This window comes from Oppia nitens, unplaced genomic scaffold (genome assembly GCF_028296485.1).
Source record: "Oppia nitens isolate AA-2021 unplaced genomic scaffold, nextdenovo-longstitch-racon4-pilon3 scaffold15_pilon_pilon_pilon, whole genome shotgun sequence".
Taxonomy (NCBI): Eukaryota; Metazoa; Arthropoda; class Arachnida; order Sarcoptiformes; family Oppiidae; genus Oppia; species Oppia nitens.
Genome location: NW_026533194.1, coordinates 1,252,573 through 1,270,777, shown reverse-complemented (window position 1 = coordinate 1,270,777; position 18,205 = coordinate 1,252,573). Strand labels below are relative to the sequence as shown.

Below are 18,205 nucleotides of genomic sequence, written 5' to 3'. Positions count from 1 at the left end.
AGTTGATGGATGTGTCGATGAGTAGGTCTGAGCCGTAATAGTTGGCTGCGTCTGATTCGAGGAACTCAACGATTTTGATGAGTTTGTTATCATCTGTGAGATGAGCGAAGACTCTGTCGAAGATTAAGAGGAATGCTTCGATACGTAGAGATGAGTCTTTAGTACCATTAAACTTTGGTATCTTCACTGAGAGCATCGGTGCTGAGCCAGTGGTAGAGGATCCGTTGGTGGCTGAGTTACCGGTTGTACCGATTGGTACACAATTAGATGAGATACCGGTTGTGTTGTCTGCGATGGCATTAACCAGATTTAGTGTATCGTTGTCTTCACCATTGATGGACATGTCTGATGTGTTGTTGGTTACTGTGTTGTCTGAATCGCTATTAGTTGAGATATCTCGTCGAAGATATGGAGTTCCGTGTCTAGTGAACCCTGTATTGATAGTCGTCATCCAATACGCGAAGATAAGGATCTTTTAATGATCTGTGCCGACTGCGCCAATTGTTGTGCCTGAGTTTGTATGTTTGGACACAACTTAGAGGAATAGGAGAGCACCGGTTGTTATGCGTGGGTCGGTATGAGGCCTACAACCGATTATCAACCAATTCCTTATAGATTATCACCTGAAGGGTCGGTATGAGACCTATCGGATGATAAAAGGGTAGATCACTTGCAGTAGTGGTGGCCAAGCGTAAAGCTAGAGCTGATCCCAATCTGGATGTCTGTACTATCTCTTGATATCACGCGATACGGAACGGTAGGTTAGAGTTGATGGACAACCGGGTTGTATGTATGTCTTTAATGATGTGAACAACCGGTTGGACTCTTGAAGTGATAGTTTCAATGATGATAATAGCGATGGTAATGAATCGTATGATTAACACAGGTATAAGATAATTATAACAATTTATTGATTAGTTTAAGACAATTGAGGATACAATGGATTGTATGGTTAAAATGGTGCTATCAGTGGAGCACATGTATGATGTGAGTACAGTATGATATGTGAGAGTCAGGTATGACTGTTGTGTATGACGGCTGGCACTGTACTAAAGTATGTGTATACTGTAGTACAGTATTTATAGTGTTTGAGAGAGGACGGGTAGTTATAGGGAATGGTTAGCTATCATTGGATAGTTTGAATGTGGGAACCGTTGAACAGTTAGTATATATATATATATAACCGATTGAAAAGCAATACTAAGAATTTAGCACAAAAATACTTTATAACTAAATTAGCTTAAGGTAATGTAGTGGACACTACAATTTATTAATACATGTTATTAATAATACTTGCATTAAATATAATRRTTTTTATATTAAATAAAAAATATATTATATTTAGAAATAAGTCATTAATTTAATATTTATTTATTTATTTATTTATTATATATATATATAAATATATGTGATAATGTATATATCAATATAATCCAGTATCAATTATTAATTAAATTTATAATTATTAGTAAAGTTTTTATTTTATTTATTGATTATTAACTAATGTAAGAAATACTAAATTTAAGTTTATATATATAACTATTATTAAGAAATATATATATATATACTATTATATATTGTAATTGTTATAATTTATATCAATTGTATATATACTGTATATGAGATAATTTTATCATAATGATATAATCATATATACTTTAATATTAACTAATGTAACTTAATGTAAAAAGATTAACACTACTTAACAACCCCACCACCAAACCCACCCCATCCACTAACACTTTACCTCAACAACCCTCCCACCCCCACCCCCAATATTCAACCTGTCAATTCTACTTTTTAACTCTAGGTTGTAAACAGCATTGATATTCATGAATTTTGTGGGGTATATCGGGGCGTCGCACAGTTTCGGTCGATTCAGATCATCGATATCGATGACATTGAACTGATAGTTGTAGATCATATGAGACAAAAATGATTTGACAATCAAAAAAGCCAACCGTACGCCGCAACACATTTGCGGTCCGAGACTAAATGTCAACAGCGAGTTGGCGTCCAAATTGGACAATCGGTTATTGGCGTTTGTGGTCAGAAATCGGTCGGGATTGTATTCGTAGGGATCGGGAAATAGTTCGTCGTCCATATGTATGGCCGATATTTGAATATCGATACGGGTACCCGGCTCCAATTGGATACCGGGCAAAATTTTTGCCGCCTCACTATCCCGACTGCCGCCAAATACCCGCCGAAATCGCGGAGCACTGGGCGATATACGCAACGATTCTTTGACCACAGCGTCCATGTATGGCAAGTGTGTCAGCTGATCAAACGATAGATTGCATTGTCTAACCCCTTCCACCTCTACGTCCTGATCCTTCCCATCCTTACCCTTATCTAATGCCTCTACTATTTCTGCGTACAATTTTTTCTGTATACTCGGATGACGGGCCAAATGCATGCTTATGTTGGTCAGTATGTCGGCTGTACTGCCGAATAGGGCTAAAAAGTTTCCGATCACATAGTAGGTCATCACTCGGATGGCTATCGGATCCGATGAACTAACTGTTTAATAATAAAGTATAAAATATTTAGTAATATAATTATAATAGCAATAATACTGTATACTGTATATCAATATATAAATATAACAATAATAGCTCTCTAAAAAAAATTATTAGTTAAAATGTTTAATAAAAAAATTAATATTTTTAATGTGTTTTTTAATATATTTATTGGTATTGTTTTTTAAGATATCTAATATTAATTGTTAATGATTTCCTTCAATTAATTTTTTATCTTATGATTATCTTATTTTTTCCATCTTTTCAATACTATTAAATAATTATCTCTAATAAATAATTTATTCGATAGTAATATAGATATAAAAAATTACTTATTAATTAAACAAAAATAATAAAATTTTAATTTATTAATTATTATTATTAAATTAATTATTATTAAAATTATTTTTAAAAAATCTAATTACAATTATTATGTTATGTTAATTATAATGTTGTATTAAAAATAATTAAATAAATAAAAAAAACAGACAAACCTTTTCCAATAATTAATTTCAAATACAGTCCGACAATATCTAGTTTTTCGTCATCATATTTATTAGGATTGTTGTCGCCGTCGTCATCATCAGCGGCCCCGACATCCTCGCCCTCTTTCCTATTATCTAATCGTTGGACAATATAAGCACTGATGACTTTTTCCATTTGCTTAAACGATTTGTTCAAATCGGTACCCGTATACCAACTGGCCAGCCGTTGGCTAAATCCAGGCAAACGTACAATTAGTTCACGCCATTTAAGATCATCGTCCAATCGGATACCCGAGGCCACCAGTTCCCTATATTGTTGTTGTTGTCGCGGATCAGTATAGTTACCCATATGGCCGTCCAATGTAAAGGCATAACCGAGGAATATGTCCATACCGTATCGGGCCCATTCGGCTTTCAGCTTAAACGGTTGGCCGTAGCCGATAGTTTTGTCCAAATGTTTGACCAGATTAGCCGAACATTTATCWATAACATCGTCATAGATGGCACGTATGCGACGGGTTGTAAAAAATACCAACGCTTTTGTACGTAAATGTTTCCAACGGGTTGTATCGGTATTCAAAAAGCCGACCACATCTACCATTTCTTGCGGATAATCGACTTTCAATCGATCGAAACTTTCGAAATGTTTGACTAGTATTTTGTGTGCATTTTGATAGTTGCATACACTAAGCACTGGTGTATCAAATTCAAATAGACTGTTACCGTACCGACCCGTCCCGTCAAATAAAAAAATTGTTTTATAGATATAATGAAACAACAATTATTTTTAAATAGTTTTTAATTTTAAGTAATTAGAAAATTAGGGTTTAATATACTGTATACTATATATATATTTGTATATATGTTTTTTTTTCGTTTTTAACTTTTTATTTTTAATTTTTATTTATAAATTACACATACACATTTTTATAATGACGTGTTTTTTTTATATTAACTTATTTTTTTATAATATGTACTTTATTTCTATTATCATTCGGACAATTAGCTTATTATTATACGTAGATGTAATTTATTTATTAATTTTTTAAAAATCCGTTATAATATATAACACTAGTTTTATAACTACACTGTATTTTTTATGAACAAAATTTTTTTCTAAGAAAAACCACTTAATATATAATGATTTATATCAATGAAATTTTTAAAAAAATTATATGAATTATAACTAATGCTAAATACGATAATATTTATTGCTTTTGTGTTGCGATACTATAATACTTAATCGCGCAATCAATTTGTATATATTTTTTTGATTGTATATACAGTATTAAGTTTTTAAGCTATAATTATATATATAATACATACCTTTATAACATTTTAAAAAATTTACATAATTATGTTTTTTATTATATTATATTTATTTAATTTTTTAAAAAATTAAAAAATCTAAATCAAATTTACCCATAGATTCCAGATTTTCCATATTTTTTAAACCATGTTATGTCATATTTTGCTCTTAAAACTGCTAAAATATTTCCAAATATGGGCACTGGTCTGGGTCCTTTTATGCCCAATCGACTCCAATAATTGACATTTTTTAAATGCTTTTTATATACTAAATAATAATAATAATCATAAAAATAAATAATTAACTAATTAAAAAATTGTAAACATTGTTATACTATACCAATAAAAGCAAATATAGATATTATAGTTGTAATTAATAAAAGAAAAACCATAGTTTATAAACTAGTTTTATTATATTAAATTTTTTTAAAAAAAATGTTTTATTTTTCAATTAATTAATAAAMTAAACTATAGAACACTGTATTCAAATTTTTACTGAAAAATATATACTTATATTTTTTAACAAAATAAAATATTTATGTCATTATTATTTGTTAACTCATTTAGTAATTTTTTTAAAAAAATAATATATGGAATTTTAACTATATACATATTTTACATTAAGATACTCGTTGAAATATGTGCATTATCATTTTWATAWTTMTTAAATTTTTTATTTTCTAATGATTTATATTACATAAATTGTTTCTGTCTGTCTGTCTGTCTGTCTGTCTGTCTGTCTGTCTGTCTGTCTGTCTGTCTGTCTGTCTGTCTGTCTGTCTGTCTGTCTGTCTGTCTGTCTGTCTGTCTGTTTGATTGCAGTAGTTATGATATAAGGGTTCCCAAAGGGGGTGAAAAGCACTGATGTCATCCCCCATATACATAAATAACGTGTTGAATTGGATGGCAAAGATCACGTGATCCAACCTAACCTAAATGTAATAAACTAATAAAGTAATTAATTACTATCTGTTTTCTGACTACCCGAACCTTAACTTAAACTATAGTTAGTACTAATTTTTTAAAATCTAAATATATAGACAATATTTATTTTTTTTAAATTACTTATTATTAAGTACTTTAATTGCGTAAATAATTAATAAAATATATGCTATAATATTTATGCGATAATTATGTAAAAAATTTGTCACGTGATTAAATTTATAACTTATTATACAAGTTAAATTTAGATGTTAGACTTAGATACTTTAGATGGTATAATTTAATTCAATTAAATTTAATTGAGTTAAGTATCAACATTTAGGATAATTTATTTTCATACATCAACTCTCTATAACGTCAATGATTTATGCTTTATATGGGAACCCTTATATCATAACTACTTCTAACAGATAGACTGTAATATAAATCATTTTTTTTAAATAATAAATAAAATTTCTTAATTGATATATTCTACATATATATTCGTATATACAGTATAACATGTATTTAGCAAAAAAAAAATACCAACAAAAAAATAATTAATAAATTATTAAAATAATAAATGATAATAACTAAAGAAATATTTTATTTTATTAGTTTTAATTAAATATTAGATATACGTAACTGTATAATTAAAATGTTTAAGTTAAAATTTATCAATTATCATTTTGGCCTAGTTACTTTTTATTTATTTTTTTAGAAAATACAATATTTTAATTTACAGTATTGTTTTTTTGGTAAATATAAAATTAATGCGTATTTCTGATATATTTTATTTATTTACTTAAATGTATTTTTTTATAAAAAAAACTGTTGAAAATAAATAATTCTAAATATTTTATTTAAATATAAAAATAATTAATTAATTTTAATTACTAATAAAAGTTATACTAAAATATAATTTAAAATCTTTCAATTAAATGTTTGTATTAATAAAATGTTTATTAAAATATTATAATTGCTAATATTTTTTGTTTGTTTAATAAAAAAAATATAAAAATTTATTTATTTACATCTATTAATGTATTAATTAAATATTTTATATTTAAAATATTAAACAAACAAAAAAAATATATATTTAGATATATAATAATCTCATTAAAGTTATTTCCAATTAATTATAGAAAATTGTTTGAATACATCTATATTTTACGGTCAAACAATGTTTTTTTTAATTATGGGTTTTTATGATTTTTATATTTTAACTAAACATTTTTTTTTAAAAACTATTTTATTTATTATATTTTATATCAATAATAATTTTTAATATTTTACATATTATATCTTACATACAATAATATTGTGTTGTATCACTTCAATGATAACTTATTGTTATCATTAATATACTGACACTGCATACTATATAAATTGTTTTTAATTTTAAAAATATTAATCATCAGAAAATTGCATTTAAAAATACTGTAATAATACTTTTACCACAAATATATAGCTTTTTACTAATACTGTATAATAGTTTTTATTTTATAATACATATATTTTAATACAATATAAATACTATTAGTTTTTTTATAGTTAGTATAATTAGTTATATATTTTTTTATATATATGTTAATTAACTAATTTATATTAAGTACTGTATATACAGTATTTAATATATTATTTTGTTAACTATAAATATATTATAAATGTTTTTTTGAGTACAAGAGTGTTATTAAAAATGTTATAATGAATTAATAATAAAATTAACATACGTTTTATTAAATACATTTTAACATTTTGTTTTTAAATTACAAAACTTTTTAATTTAGTTTTTTTTTAAAAATTTGTTGTTATATGTAAATTAACTTATATTTACAAAAATACATATTTATTATAAATATCCGGGAAAACATTTATTATACATTTATTTATTAACAGTTAATTTTTGTAAGGATATTGTATAAATTTTGTTAATACATTATATATTATAATATATAAATTTACTAAAATATTAAATTAACATTATTAACTTTTGTTTTTTTTAAAAATACAGTATAAACTAAAATATTAGTTGAAAATAAACGTAAAAAATTACTTTTAAATACAACACACACACACACACACACCTAAAAACATAATGAATCGCCAAATGTTTTATATTACACTTATTATAGTTACAATGTTTGCAATCAATGGTTCACTGGTCACTGGACAGCCAGGTATGTGTTAAAACTTAACAATTTATATTTTTTTAAAAAAATTAATTACGTATTAAACTAAAAAACTACTAATATATTTTTTTAAATAATAATAATAATAATAGCCTTATATTGTGGTGAGGCTGCCTTTGCTTGTCGTCAACAAAATCTAAACAACCCGTCAAAGTGTGCCAACTATTATGAGGACTGTATGGCCAGATATGGACGACAACGACCAACAAAACCATAATTTTAAAAAAAAATTCAGACAATTAATGGATAATTTAATAACAAATATATATATATATAACATATTATTAAATTATTAAAATCAAAATTTTGTAATAGATTAACAACAACAAAAATAATGATTTAATTATTAATACAATAATTGTATAACTTTTTAACCAAAATAAACCTGAATTTATTAATTATGTCATTTTTAATATTTTTTTCATAATAACCTCATAACGATTTAGTATTTATATTTTGAAAAAATTAAAATACTTTAATATTATATATTGGTTTTTGAATTTCTGAATATATAAAAAACAAAATTAAGTTTAATTATATTTAAATTTTTATAAGTTTTTATTTAAATTTTATTAGTAATTAATATACTCATAATATGATATATCTATATCATTAGACATAACATAATGATTAATTAAGTCTGAAATTTAATCAAAATTTAAAAAGTGCTATAAAATTAGTTTAGATGTAATTTTTTTAATTATAATTTTCAACACATAATAAATATTTAATTTCAATTTACAAGTAAATTACATGTAATTAAATCTAAACTTCGCATAATTTATTATAATTAAATAAAACATATTTTATTTTATTTTTTGTAAATAAAGTTAAATTATAATTTTTTCTGATTTTATTTATTAAGTCGGAATTCAAAATGAAAGCTCAAATATATTATTGTTTTATTATTTTTGTATTTATTTTCGGTACACTAAACGGTTAGTAATTTTTATACTTTTGTTTTACTACTGTATTTAATGCTTTTTTGTTTAATATATTATTATTATTATTATTATAAATAATATTAAAATTATTATATATATATATATATATTTATTTATTTTTTAAAAATTATGATTTTATATCAGTTAATTTATAAATTATATTTTTTATTTAATTATAATTTTATAAAAATATTTTTTTTAAATTATAGAATCCTATGGAAAATATATTGATCAAAATGCTATCATTAAAGCGGTCTCAGGTTTCGCAAGTAATTAATAATTAATTTACATTTTTAAAAAAAAAACTAACTATAAATAAAATTAGTACTGTATAAATTTATGTTATTTGAGTTTATTTTTGTTAAATTTTTTTTAAGTATAATTTTTTTATTTACCCATAGTCTCTAAATTATTTATAGTATTATAGATTATAATAGATATTATTTACATAAGTAGAATCATAAGGGGTATAAAATTTTATCACTGAAAAAATATTTTAGAAATATTATTGAAAAACAGAATTTTTACTCAAAAATATTCATTATTATTACAAAACAAATTTTAATTTAAAAAACATATTAATATAATTATAATTAAATAATTTAGATATATATATTATCATCATCTTCAAATTAATATTATTTTATTTATTTTAGATGATTTGATGAAAGTAAAATACGATAAATTAGTTAAAGAGAATAAAAGAGGTAAATACAATTTAGAAACCAAAAAAATATATATAAATTTGTATTATATATAAAACAAAAATTTAAATATATTATATAATATATATATTAAATATTTTTATTAAATATTTTTAAATATATATATATTAAATATTTTTAAATATATATATATATATAATTCTGATCAATACTAATGTCTGATTCATTACATTATAGTTTAGTATTTCTAAAAATATAATTATATAATTTTAAAAATTTTATAATAGATATTTTCAACAATAAAAAATCAGTATTAATTATATACAAAAAATTTATTATAATAATTTGTAAAATAAATTAAATTACTATTTTAGATAAATTTAAATTAAAAATAATAATTCTGACATTTTATTGGTCAATAAAATTTTAATTATAAAAATTCAATGTATATTATATTTATTTTTAATAAATTTAATTTTATTATCATAATTTTTTTCAAAATAACAAATAATGTTTTTATTTTCATAAATGATTAGATGAAATAAACAAAATATGTACTACTCTTAAGGAAACTTGTAATGATAAACAAAATTTGGGTAAAAAAGACAAAACTATAAAACACAAGGAATGCACTGATTTTTATAATAAATGTCTTAAAGAAAACCCATTTAAATCAAATCAAAGTAAAACTTAAAATTTGGAAAAAAATTAAAATAAGAACAAACATTGGATTAATCAAATAAAAAATTGTTTATTTTATTTTTTATCTTAAAAAAATTTATTAATCAAAATGTATTGATTTACTTTAAATAATTATTCATTAATAATAAAATTATTTTATTTTTTCACTATTACTAATTGTTTATTTAATAAAAATTTATATATTACACTTAAAAAATATTATTTAAAAATATACCAATGCATAAAATGAGTACTATTTATTTTTAAAAATATGTAAAAATTAATCTTTGTTTATGTTAATCTATAAAACTACTTGTTTTTATTTTTATTCAAATAAAAAGACAGCAAAAATTTTCTAAAGAATATAATAAATATTATTATTATTATTAAACTAAGTTTATAATTATATTTTTAAATATATTATTAATATGCTAATTTAAACATTTTTTGTTTAAACTAAATAAAACTTATTTTAAAAATTTTGTCATTTTTTAAATCTTGAAAAATATCAAATATTAATAAAATCAAAACAAAAACGAATATTTTATTTTAAAATTTTAGTAGTAATTATATACTTATTAAATCACTTTAGAAAACATTTGATAAAACAAGTGAAAATATCAATATATAATATTTTACTAAAATTTTATTAAAAAATAATTTTTTTAAAGACAACAAATATTTAATTACAAGTTATAATAAATAAAAATAAAATTAGGGTTCGTACAAATTTTCATAAGTAGTTTTATAGTCCAAAAGTTCCCTTAATTTTTTCCTGCTTCCTGGAAATTTCCCGGGAAACTATTTCCTTATCCTATTGAATTTTAAACAAATTTTATTATTGCATTTTAATAAAAATTTATTATTAAACAGTTTTTTTTATTATTGTCTAAATAGTATCACTAAATTCACTAAATTCACTAAATATATTTTTTAAATATTTCAATTAAAATTTATGGATAAAATAATTAAGTTTTGTTATTATTTATTGTAGACATATATATATTTTTCAAATCTAACATGCTAATGAAAATAAAAACATTTTTTCAATATTCCAGGAAAAATATTCCGGATTTTATTAGGAAACTTCCCTCCATTGGAGTGATGCCTGAATTCTATATATATAAGTAAATCTAAGTACGTATTATTGACTTAAATTAAAACATATTTGATTTTTGTTTTTTAATTTAATAACTAAAATATTGAATTAACTAATTTTATTTGTTAAGTTTACAAAATCAAAATGAAAGCCCAAATATATTACAGTTTTATTATTTCAGCTATTATTTTGGTCATATTAAAGGGTAAATAGAAAATTTAAAAAATTTCAATTATTTTCTTACAAATTATTTTTTGATTCATTTTTTTAAATCACCAAAAAAAATATTCACAGATCTTCTATATATTTTATAATTAAAAAAAATTAAATGTTTTTTTTGTGTAAATTACTAAATTATTTTTAATAAATATGTTCTAGATTATTTTTAAAAATGTTTTAGTTTATTTTTTAATTTTTTTTTGATTTTACAAGATATTACAACCATTGGATTCGATCGTTATCAATCAGCGGTATTAAATGGAAATAAAAGTATATTTATTTAACATATATATATGTATATACAGTATATATGTATATAATATACAGTATATATATGTATATAATATACAGTATAAATATGTATATAATATACAGTATATATATGTATATAATATACAGTTTAATTGTATAGTTATTTTTAATATAGTTTAATATTTAAGTTTATTTTTTTAACAATTAAACAATATATATTAAATATTTATTTTAATAATATTTTCGTATAAATTTGTTGCTATTATTATTATTTTTAATTATTGTTTATTTATTTATTTATTTATTTTTAGCTGAAATAATAAGAATTTGCAATTTGTTTGTTAAAACTTGTAAGGAAGATGTAAAAAATGGAAAATTAAAAAAGGATTGCAAAAGTTTTAACGAAAATTGTTTGTCTGGAAAACTTAAAGGCTTATTTGGATAATAATTTATAATTTTTAAAAAAATTGTTACATTTTGTTATTACTTTAAATTATAATTATGTTTAAACTTGTTGTTGAAGTAAAGTAAAAAGATTTTTATATTATATGAATTGTAATTTTTATTTAAATGTAATTTTTATAAATAAAAATGTTTTATATATTTTAATAATCAGAAATAAATTTGATTTAAACTTTATTTTATTATTTTACATTTTATTAATTTATATATATATATATGTTATGATTTTTTTAGAGTACATATGCGCGTACATACGATACTAATAATTTAAAGTTTCATTATTATTATTATTTTTTTTAGAAAAATAAATAATTTCATTTACTGTATTACATAGTAGTATGAAATTATTTTAGTCATTATTATTATTATTTATTAGCTAAACTTAAATTAAATTAAATATTATGTAATATTATTGTCGTTTATAACAGGTTTTGGTGTGTTGTGTGTAAATGACTTAATATAGTGATGAATGTGTCGCCAATGATATCTGAGTGTCTGTTTGCTGGTAAACCGGGCGTCGCAGCCGTCAAACTGGCACTCATGCGGTTTGAGGCCCTGGTGTTCGTTCATATGATCTTTGAGCTTAACATTGGCCGCAAATCGGGCCTCACATGCCGGCCACGAACACACATACGGCCGTCGGTGGGCGTTCTTGTGCTGCAACAGTCCGTTGCTATTGTTGTACGACTTATTGCAACCTTCGTAATCGCACCGATAGGCCCGCAGTCCGCCGTGAATCTTCTTGTGCCTATTCAATAGCCATTCGTCCTTAAACCTCGACTCACATCCCGGCCACTCACACCCGAACGGCCTGTCGTCGGTGTGTACACAACGCTTGTGTCGGTCCAGTGCTCGCCGACGGAAATAGCTTTTGTCGCAACCGTCGACATCGCACTTATATGGCCTGAGATTCTGATGGCGCAAATGATGTGCCTCTAGTTCTTCATTACTTTTCGTACAATACTGACAATCGGCACTGTATTGGCATTGATAGCGACCAGAAACTGGCGTACCATCGGTTGGATGTGTAATCTTCATATGATTTTTCAGATACAACTCGACAACAAACGACTTGTCGCACAGCAGACACTTATACGGCCGCTCTTTGGTATGTTTGCTCCGGACGTGTGCCACGAGTTGACGTTTGTTGGGAAATACGCGCTCATAGTCGCAGTCTGTCCACTGGCAGCGCAATACAGTCGATGTCTTCAGTTTGTATCGTTGTTTCGGATGATGATGTCGTGGCTTATAATCATCGAGAAATGATGACCTCTTCTTGTTGTTGTTGTTGTTATCGTCAGACCTATTCTTGTACTTCAACTTCAATTTATTCAACTTCTTCTTCTTCTTCGTCGTCGTTATCTTCTCGTCGTTGTCGTTGTCATCACTTGTTTTAATACATCTCTTAATAGTTTTTTGTCTTTTTTTCATAACAATTGTTTTTACATTAGTTTTCTCGTCAACTACTGGATCAGTTGATGACACCACTGATAATGATATCTTCAGCGACTTAAGTGTCATATATTCGACTTCCAGTTCACTGAACAGTGTTTTGTTTGACTGATTTTCATTGCAAACACAATCCGTATTGAATTTAATCATYAATTGTCTGTATTTGTCAAACAATTCAGACAATTGTCGACAATATCTTAGTTCACACAGAAGTCTATCGTTTTCTTCGCTTAACTCTTCAAATACATCCTTAATCAGTAGGTTTGCCATTATTTTTAACAGTTTATCAATCAATCAATCAATTGATCCGATTGTTTCATTCAATCAATTGTCATTAAGAAAAAATACAATTTTTATTTTAATTATAAAACTTTTAAACATAATTATGATTAATATTAACAAACATTTTATTTATAATACATTGAAAACTGCAGTCAATTATTATTGTTATTATTGTGTTGTCATTCAATAGTAAACATTAAACACATATATAGTACAGTATATTAAGGGCGTTGCTATTGACAACACAACTAAACTACAATTATTTGATTGAAAATTATAATTTATTTAATGATTTAATTAATTAATTATTATTATTTTGAAATACTATTGTATTCAATAATTTATATACAATATAGACAATAATAATTTATTTAATTAATACAAATTTATTTTTTTTAATACATTAGTTTTATATTAAGTATTACAGTATAATATGTAAATTTTAAAAATTTTTATAAACTTTTATATTAAAAACTAATTTATGTTTTTTCAACAACAACAAAAAATTTGTTTAAAATAACTAATTTATCCATTATCATCTATCTATTTATCTATGTTTTATCATGGTAAGTTTTAATATATTTATGTGTTTGTCTCCAATGCATTCTCAACGAGTCTCGGCTACTATAGCTGACATCGCATCCCTGAAAATGACAACTAAATGGTTTGATACCCTGATGTCCATTCATATGATCCTTGAGTTTAATACTATTTTGATAGCGGGCCTCGCAAGCCGGCCACGAACACTGGTAGGGCATGGTATGAGCCCGACTATGCTGTTCCAGTCCTTTTTGTGTAGTATACGATTTGTCGCAGTCGGGCAGTGGGCACCGGTAGGCCCGGACACCCGAATGTCGTTCCAAATGCATTTTCAATTGGAAATTATTTCTAAACTGTTTGTCACAACCGGGCCAACTGCACGGAAACGGTCGCTCCTCAGTGTGTAGCTTAGCGTGCATTCCGAGCAACCGTTTAGTAACAAACCGTTTGCCGCATCCGACTGACTGGCACTCAAACTTCCGAACGTCTTCGTGTCTCAAATAGTGAATAGCGAGTCGACTATCGACACGTGTTTCATATGGACAGCCATCATATTTACACCGGACTACCGGTGCGTCCGTATGAATCTTAGACCTATGAAAGTCAAGGTACCGTTCGATGGCAAACTGGGCGCCGCATTCATCGCATTTGAACGGCCTTTCGTTGGTATGTCGGTTACGGAAGTGCGCCAACCGATGTTCGCGACACTGGAAACGTTTCTGACAGCCAACTACTTCGCACACAAATTTCAACTGTTTCTTGTGTTTGGCCGAAACTATTTTAGGCTTCACTAGTTTCGGCCGGTGCTGCAACTTGTGCTGGTAGAGTGCAGCCGACGTACGACTCTTATAGTCGCAGCCGACGTGTTGACAGATAAACTTAGGTTCGCCGCCATCCGTATGGAWGGCCGCCACGTGTTGTCTGAGTATTTCTTGACTGGCGAACAGTTTGTCGCAGTTCTGGCAACTGAACGGTCGGTCTTTGGTATGTTGACTACGAATGTGTGTCTCGAGGTTACGCTTCTGTGAATATTGTTTTGAACAGCCGATCCAATCGCATACAAATTTATTGGCCATCAATTTGCGTACACGTTTCGTACCGTTTTTCGGTTTATGCGACTGGTTATGATCGTACAGTTTCTGCAGCACTTGTGTCCTGAATGAACACCCGATGATCGAACAGCGGAACTCCTTTCCAATCGAGGGATGTTTGGTTGTCATATGATTTTTCAGTGTCTGCGCCGTCGGAAAACCTTTGTCACAGTCCTGGCAGACAAATGGCCGTTCGTTTGTATGTTTCACCCGATAGTGTTGCAGAAGATGGTCTCTCTGACGAAATCGTTTGTCGCATCCGTTGTAATCGCAGATGAAATTCTTTATCTTCTTACTGCCGCCAGAAGTGATGTCATCAGTTGTGGTAATATCGTTGGCTTCAGACAAAACTCTTTCATTCATATCACTATTGTTGTCGTCATCAGCGGTGATGGTATCAGTAGTTTTGACGGCGACAACAACTTGTCTTTTAATGCGTGAATTAACCGCCGATTTCTTATATCTTTGTTTTGTCAACAGTTTGTTATTATCATCACTAGTCATGTCCTCATTATTCTTGTGATTATCTATTGTCGCCGATATCTTCTTCGACAACGATTTCTTCTTCATCTTATTCTTCAGTGACATGTATTGTACTTCCAATTCATTCAATTGTTGTCTAAATGTATTGTTTTCAATACACAAACAATTTATAATAAAATTGCTAAACAATTGTCTATAATTATCAAACAATTGCTGAAATTGTTGACAAATTGTCAATTCATCAAATAATCTTTGATTTTCATCACTCAACTCATCCAACAGATCCTTAATCAGTACTTTTGGCTTCATTTTTGTTATTAATTATTATATTATTTTTTTAATTATTATAATATCTATGAAAATATTTTAAAACACAATCATTGAAAAAAAATTATTATTACAAATAAGTAATTCAAAAATGCATTTATAGTATATAAATGTCAAATAATTTTTGTTTTAATTATTAAATAAATAGTAAATACAAAACAATAATAATATTTTGATTCACAAACACATGTATGTGTGTGTGTTGTTGTCATAACAACATGTAAATACTGTAGTATTTAAAAAATATATATATATTTTAATTTTTACTAATTTATATACAGTATTACACATTATAATTAAATACAAAATAATTATTATAATTTTATTTATTTTATTTATCGCTCATATATCTTATTATTAATATTAATTTAACCACAAATATTTATTTTTAAAAAAAAATAAATTTGCTAATGAATAAAATAATGATAAAAAAAACAATATAAATAAAATATATCACTTCAAACAACAAATTCAATTATAATAATAATAATAAATTTTATCTATCTATTTATCTATGTTTTATCATGGTAAGTTTTAATATATTTATGTGTTTGTCTCCAATGCATTCTCAACGAATCTTTACTACTATAGCTGACATCGCATCCCTGAAAATGACAATTGAATGGTTTGATACCCTGATGTCCGTTCATATGATCCTTGAGTTTACTTGAATTTTGAAACCTGGCCTCACACGCCGGCCACGTACACTGATAGGGTATACTATGCGATCGGCTATGTTGTTCCAGACCTTTATGTGTTGTATAGGACTTGTCACAGCCGGGTAGTGAACACCGATAGGATCGGACACCCGAATGTCGTTCCAAATGTACTTTTAATTGTTGATTATTTTTGAATCGTTTGTCACAACCGGGCCAATTGCACGGAAATGGACGCTCATCCGAATGGGACTGCAGATGCAAATTAAGCGATCGTTTTGTATAAAACTGTTTACCGCAGCCGTGATTGGGACAAACAAATTCCGGATTGCCGTCGTGTCTKCGKAGATGTTGGTCGAGTCTGGATTGAAAACGCGTTTCATAGGCACAGCCATCCAGCGTACACTTCATCAGCGGTGCGTCCGAATGAACCGTACGCTTATGTATGTCGACATAGCGTTCAATAACGAATCGGGTGTCGCACAGATCGCACCGAAACGGCCGTTCATTGGTATGTCGGTTGCGTATGTGTGCTACCAGTTGTTCGTGTCGTTGAAATTGTTTCGTACAGCCGACCACTTCGCACGAATAATTCAATTTGTTGATCCGTTTTCGGCGTTGTTCGCCAATAATCGTTGGCCGCTTCGGTCGATGAGTTAGTTGGTGACGGTATAGAGCTTGCGGTGTACGAGTTTTGTAGCCGCAGCCGACATGTTTGCATATAAACTTCATGTCCGACGAATGTAAAGCCGTATGACTTTTCAGACACGACTTATTCGTAAATACTTTGCCACAGTCTTCGCAAGTGAACGGCGTTTCTTTGGTGTGTTGACTGCGTATATGGATCTCGAGGTTTGCTCTCTGCGAGAATGGCTTTCCGCAGCCAATCCAATCGCATACATATTTTCGTGGCATTAGTTTGCGTACCGTTTCGTACCGTTTTTCGGTTTGTGCGACTGGTTGTGATCGTACAGCTTCTGCAATACTTGTGTCCTGAATGAACAYCCGATGATCGGACACCGGAACTCATGATCGGCCGGATGTTTGGTTTTCATATGATTTTTCAGTGTCTGTGCCGTCGGAAAACCTTTGTCACAGTCCTGGCAGACAAATGGCCGTTCGTTTGTATGTTTTACCCGATAGTGTTGAAGAAAAAACTCTTTCTCCGTAAATCGTTTGTCGCAACCGTTATAATCGCAAACAAAACTCTTTTTACGGCCGGCGGGCGTCCGGTCAGTAGTTTTGTTAGTAGTCTTACATCTTTTGAATGTAACTCTCATTTCATCGACAATAATATCAGTGGATGTGCTGTTGTTGTTGTTATCATCGGTGGTATCACTAGTGTAGTCGTCGTCGTCTTTGTTGTCGTCGACAACACGTCTTCTAAGTCGTGATTTAACCGTCGATTTCTCGACTCTTTGCCGATTTGTCAACAGTTTGTTGTCCTCTATCTCCTCCTCGTCTTCCTTGTGATTATCGGTCGCCGATATCTTCTTCGACAACGATTTCTTCTTCATATTATTCTTCAGTGACATGTATTGCACTTCCAAATCATTCAATTGTTGTCTAAATGTATTGTTTTCAATACACAAACAATTTRTACTAAAATTGCTTAACAATTGTC

The 18,205-nt window shown here is 27.1% G+C and overlaps 4 protein-coding genes and 1 long non-coding RNA gene across 5 annotated transcripts; 2 read left to right on the top strand and 3 right to left on the bottom strand.

Moving 5' to 3' along the window:
• Positions 1 to 1,735: 1,735 nt before the first annotated feature.
• Positions 1,736 to 4,687, bottom strand: LOC128964973 (putative cytochrome P450 CYP13A4). The gene is made up of 4 exons (XM_054311629.1): positions 4,656 to 4,687; positions 4,430 to 4,583; positions 3,017 to 3,723; positions 1,736 to 2,523 (listed from the first exon to the last, which is right to left on the bottom strand). The coding sequence occupies exons 3-4, from the start codon at positions 3,606 to 3,608 to the stop codon at positions 1,736 to 1,738; spliced, it is 1,380 nt and encodes a 459-aa protein (XP_054167604.1). The 5' UTR covers positions 3,609 to 3,723; positions 4,430 to 4,583; positions 4,656 to 4,687.
• Positions 4,688 to 8,266: 3,579 nt separating this feature from the next.
• On the top strand, positions 8,267 to 9,731 carry LOC128965001 (uncharacterized). The gene is made up of 4 exons (XM_054311657.1): positions 8,267 to 8,366; positions 8,582 to 8,641; positions 9,029 to 9,079; positions 9,574 to 9,731. Exons 1-4 carry the CDS (start codon positions 8,306 to 8,308, stop codon positions 9,729 to 9,731), a joined length of 330 nt encoding a protein of 109 aa, XP_054167632.1. The 5' UTR covers positions 8,267 to 8,305.
• Positions 9,732 to 10,925: 1,194 nt separating this feature from the next.
• Positions 10,926 to 11,796, top strand: LOC128965004 (uncharacterized). The gene is made up of 3 exons (XR_008484679.1): positions 10,926 to 11,022; positions 11,250 to 11,306; positions 11,600 to 11,796. It is a non-coding gene; the product is annotated as an uncharacterized LOC128965004 (long non-coding RNA).
• A 353-nt stretch (positions 11,797 to 12,149) lies between these two features.
• On the bottom strand, positions 12,150 to 15,769 carry LOC128964972 (zinc finger protein 91-like). The gene is made up of 2 exons (XM_054311627.1): positions 14,051 to 15,769; positions 12,150 to 13,493 (listed from the first exon to the last, which is right to left on the bottom strand). The coding sequence occupies exons 1-2, from the start codon at positions 15,701 to 15,703 to the stop codon at positions 12,150 to 12,152; spliced, it is 2,997 nt and encodes a 998-aa protein (XP_054167602.1). The 5' UTR covers positions 15,704 to 15,769.
• A 668-nt stretch (positions 15,770 to 16,437) lies between these two features.
• On the bottom strand, positions 16,438 to 17,527 carry LOC128964994 (oocyte zinc finger protein XlCOF8.4-like). The gene has a single exon (XM_054311649.1). It carries the CDS (start codon positions 17,494 to 17,496, stop codon positions 16,438 to 16,440), a length of 1,059 nt encoding a protein of 352 aa, XP_054167624.1. The 5' UTR covers positions 17,497 to 17,527.
• Positions 17,528 to 18,205: the final 678 nt, after the last annotated feature.